General features: G+C 44.2%; 1 protein-coding gene across 1 annotated transcript; it reads right to left on the minus strand.

Moving 5' to 3' along the window:
- Window positions 1–338: 338 nt before the first annotated feature.
- On the minus strand, window positions 339–4,299 carry LOC148032432 (phototropic-responsive NPH3 family protein NPY4-like). The gene is made up of 2 exons (XM_087683094.1): window positions 3,921–4,299; window positions 339–3,763 (listed from the first exon to the last, which is right to left on the minus strand). The coding sequence occupies exon 2, from the start codon at window positions 3,226–3,228 to the stop codon at window positions 1,549–1,551; it is 1,680 nt and encodes a 559-aa protein (XP_087539220.1). The 5' UTR covers window positions 3,229–3,763; window positions 3,921–4,299; the 3' UTR covers window positions 339–1,548.
- Window positions 4,300–4,626: the final 327 nt, after the last annotated feature.

Consider the following 4,626-nt stretch of genomic DNA (forward strand, 5'->3'; position numbering starts at 1 on the left):
TTGTCTCTGTCAGTGAAGTGACTTCAATGACAGACACCCTACCATGAAAAGGAAGTTTCAGGATTAAGGCTAAGTAATTTCTCCTATGAGACCACCAAAGGGATCTTCCAAATGCAACGCATTGTACATCATCTAATCCTTATGAAACAATGTTAGACATTTGGAACATCCTCTAGAATGGTATACACCATTGAAGGAGGACCCTATCCTTTCTTTGAGCTTTGCTCCTACATGTCTCAGATCCTAGAAAGCTTCAACCTAAAAAGCGTACAGGTTAGAAAATTAAGTTTCACTAGCTCTCCAAGCTTCTTTGGGAGTTAAAAGTATGAACCTTGATTATACCATGCTGCAGATTGATATTGCAAAACAGCCTGGACAATTCTGAACTAGAGTCTAGCACGTACGAACTTTTACACATATCAACCTTGGGTCATTCATCATATGGAGTGCAACATTCTGATAACTTTCAAAGCTGAAATGTAAGAGAAGGGCAGGTCAAATTTTCCTGATATATCAGCAGCAGAATTAGTCAAAGGGCAGACAATTTTGAAAACCTTCACCTTTCGGAGCATTCACGTCAGTTTGACTTCCTTCTCTACCAGAATTTGTGTATTTTTTTTACAAGCATAGACTTGATATATATACCAGACTAGTACTCCATCCAACCAGATCTCCATACTAGGTTATAAAAGTCTGCTGTTCACTGTTGCTGCTGTACTGTGGTATGTAAACAACCCCCCCAAACCACAACCAAAAACAAGCACTCAACCATGAGTAAACAGGACCTACAAGAATCATGAAAAGCATGTAGGCTATAGCAACAGATCTAAGATCCAATGCCTAAGTACCACCACGCCTCATAGTTATTGTGTCACCTGTCATTGAATCCAGGCAAAGATCTCACTGTGAACAATCTTTAGATCTATTAGCATAATAGACGAAAGAAAATCCACTAGCTTTTCCACCTCAAAATTGTGTCTTTTGAACTATCTTCCAGGATCTACGCACCTTTAAGTTCCGCCTGCATAATTCCTAGCATGACTGCCCCAATCAGCAAGTAAATATGACTTACAAGACTCAAGATCCCAACAAGACCACTTTTATTATGAGGCAGGAAATGCACCGACTGTATTATGGGTATTGCCAAGAGAATAGAGAACAGAATGAGATTATGTATTCTTTGTTTCAGGATAATACAACCACCCAGATTTTGGGAGGATCGGAAGGTAAACTATGAGTAGGTAAATCCACAGATCTCACTGTATAAAACATCCAACTCCCTCCAGCTGAAATATCAACTGCACTGCAAGCAAAAGCTTGTGGTAAGGTCTCCTTTGCAACCATTGTTATAAGGCTTCTGAAAGACTCCTGTGGTTTACAAAGCATTGAGTCACAAGGTTGCTTTGTTGATCTCCATCGGCTATGCCTGATTCCCACACAAGATCATTTTGAAATGCCGAGAGAGTCCGTGCTCACAACTCACTAACACAGGGAGTTTGAATCTGAACTACAAACACGTTCTTGCTCTGACTACCTATTAAAGGAAGCCTAGTATTCAACACTGCTACAAGTTGAGCGGCGTGCAGGAGTATCTGAAGGAGCCTCCTCTACCTCATCTGGAATAACGGCATGGACACATCCATCAATGTGAGGTTTATTGAAGATGATGTCAGGGCTGCTCTGGCAACTGTCAGACAAGTTGTAGCAGATTTTGCCCCCAATAAGTGCAGCATACTGCTTCTGAAGCTCCATGATCTCCTTGGAGCGCCTTGAGTTCTCTTCCAAGAGCTTGAGACTTGCACGAATGACTTTCTGCATAATGTTTTTCAAGTTTTGCCTGTCCTCATCCCCCACCTGTGTTAATTCATCACTGTGCTGCTGAAGGACATGCTCTAGGACATGAGGTTGACATAGGAAGGCAGCATTCTCCAAGGCTCTGTCCTTGCATGGAGGGCTTAATTTGACAATATCCACAAGGCCCCAAAGCCTCTGTTGTTCTTCTCCTGCAATGCCAGCCTTTGCCACAAGCTTCTCAATGGCTGCATACAGCATGTCATGGGTTTTGCGAGCCCCGGGAGGAAATGCTTCAATGAAAGAAATGAAGTCTTCTGCAGAGATGGAACAGGCTTCTAAAAAGTTCCATAGACATGAGTCTACCTCTGTTGCCACTTCCTCCAGCTCTTTCTCTCCCACTTCTTTTGTATCCTTGAAATGCTTAACCAAAGACAGCAGTGTCTGAGGCTCAAAATTATAAGTATGCAGATAATCATCTAGCTCATGCAAGCTTCCCCCAATTCTGTACTCCAAAAAGGCCATCATGGGATTCAGCCTGTCAACCATCGCAGGCTCTACCTTCTTCTTCAAGCAACATGCATGGTCTAACAGACTGCACCAGTATTGAGAAGAAAGCTCAAGCCATGGCCTATCCAATGTCACACTTTTCTCAAGCATTCTTATCAAACAGATGACTACCCATGCCTTGGCTCTATCGGTTTTGCATTCGACAATTATTGTACTGTCAAGCCATCCTTTCACATTCCTCCCTTGTCTGCATTTCAGGTTCAGATTTACCTCTCCGTTAACAAGCTCTTCAATCACCTCCTCCATATAATGATCTGGCAGAGAAGATATCATGACCAAGATGTCTGTCAAGATCTGGCATGGTGAGGACTGCCAAGTATTGCACGATCCACTTGTTGAGACAGGTATGGGAGCAGATAAGTGCTTTGTGTCAAAGAAGGCCTTAATGCAGGCTGCAGAGATGACCTTGAGGCACCTTGACTCAATGTAGTCATCCACAGGTGCATGCAACCTTTTATACTGCTGCAGGAACATTATGGAGGTCCTCCAATGGCTGAAAATATTCATGTAGAGGTACTTTTTGGTGCTGTCAAGAAGTTCTGCCATGCCCAAATGCTCAGCTACAGACCGGATTCGGGCCACATTCTCCATGGTATAGGTCGGTTTCACCAGATAGCAGAAATCCGCTGCTACTGAAAACCCATCAGCTCCCCCAGCGAGGCCCTCGAGCTCAACTATTCTGGGGGTCTCTCCTTTGTAGCCATTGCTGGAGCTGGGGAGGCTTCTGAAGTAGAAGCTGGCATTGAGCAATGGCAACATATGCAGGTGAAATTCATGCCCATCGACGACCACAGTCACATCGCTGAACTCCCCCGTGCGCCGCACGCGCTGGAGCCACCCGCTAAAGCTGTTCTCTTTCTTGGCCATGACAGGAGGATCAGGTGAAGCACCAATGGGATGATAAAGATCTCAACAGAAGAGTGAGAGTGTTTGTATCAAAGGAGTAACAGGGGATTCGATGCAACAGTGCTCTCTACGAGGGGGCTACTGTTTGGCCGGCTGATGAGAAAATAGGGGCTCTTAGACAGGGGTGTGTCTAGCTGCAACCCACAAAGAAGCAGCAAATACCTTGACCCTTTTGGGACTTTGCCGGCTCTACAGCTCTCTTCTCTTTGCGTGCCTGCTTGCATGCTCCACCCTGCTTTGTTTTTGCCCCCAAAAAGGAGGGGTTCCCCTGCCCCAGCCTTGGCCCAGTGCACGGGTCATCTCCCTTTCATGTTCATTAGTCTTCCCATGTTCTCAATCCACATGGCTGCTACTGCCTTCGCTGATGAGATCAACGGTGACCCACACAAAGCCATGGTAGGCCTCGGAGCTACAGTACAAGAGGGAATATACCCATATTATGGTAAGCCGCATAAGCAGAGCCTGTGGGGTTCCCCTTCCCTTCTATACTTGTGTCCTGATAGTAAAGAGAAGAGAGTCAGTCCCCTGTTTTCTCTTGCATGGTTATGTGGATGAACATTGAAGCCAGTGGGAGAGAAGGAGGATGATGCCACAATCAATGGGCAAAATGTTAGTGGGCAACCCAAAGAGAGCAGCACTATCATGATTCATACCTTGGGCCTGAAAAGAGGCATCTAGAAAATCACAAGTGAGCTGGAAGGAGAGGCCTGCTTCTATGCTGGAAAGGTGGAGGAAGAAGGGAGAGGGAACTCTAGATTGCTCACAAAATTAGCAGCTGACAAAACCAAAGGGGGCATGATAGCATTTCAAACTTGTGCAAGCCCTTCAGCTCAAGGCCCAACAATCAAGTGCAAGGGGCTTCATGTGTGTGATTCACATCTTTTGTTTGGGGAAAAGGGATGGAAGCTTTTGTTTTGGATAGTTGGTTTTTCACCAACTACTACCACTCATGTGCAAGATTGTTTAAATGAGGCAAACTACATAATATTTGCCCTTAAGAGAATGTGATGAAAATGGACATTTCTTTCTCTCTACCCAATGCAAAATTTATGTTTCTTTGGAGAAAGGAGTTACATTCCACCCCCATGAAATTATGAGGAAAACCAAGGAGGATGAGAAACCATGGAACCTTACCTCGTTTTTCAACTTTTTTTTTCCAAACCTCGGGAGCTGCACCCTTTAAATCATTTCAATATAATGGAATGGGAATACATTATTGCCTTCTGCAAAAAGCAATCAATTTAGTAGTTTCATAGAGTCAAGTTTCAGAAAAGGAGTTACTTTAAATTTATGAACTCCACTAACCCCAAGAATTACATTTATCACCCATTATATGCTTCACCAAGCTACTTTAGCATT

Source organism: Lygodium microphyllum, chromosome 8, assembly GCF_053477565.2.
Source record: "Lygodium microphyllum isolate KBCC chromosome 8, Lygodium_microphyllum_v1.1.10, whole genome shotgun sequence".
Taxonomy (NCBI): Eukaryota; Viridiplantae; Streptophyta; class Polypodiopsida; order Schizaeales; family Lygodiaceae; genus Lygodium; species Lygodium microphyllum.

What these genes read in the sequence shown, in the direction of transcription:
- LOC148032432 (XM_087683094.1), bottom strand. Translation starts at nt 3,228, where the DNA reads ATGGCCAAGAAAGAGAACAGCTTTAGCGGGTGGCTCCAGCGCGTGCGG.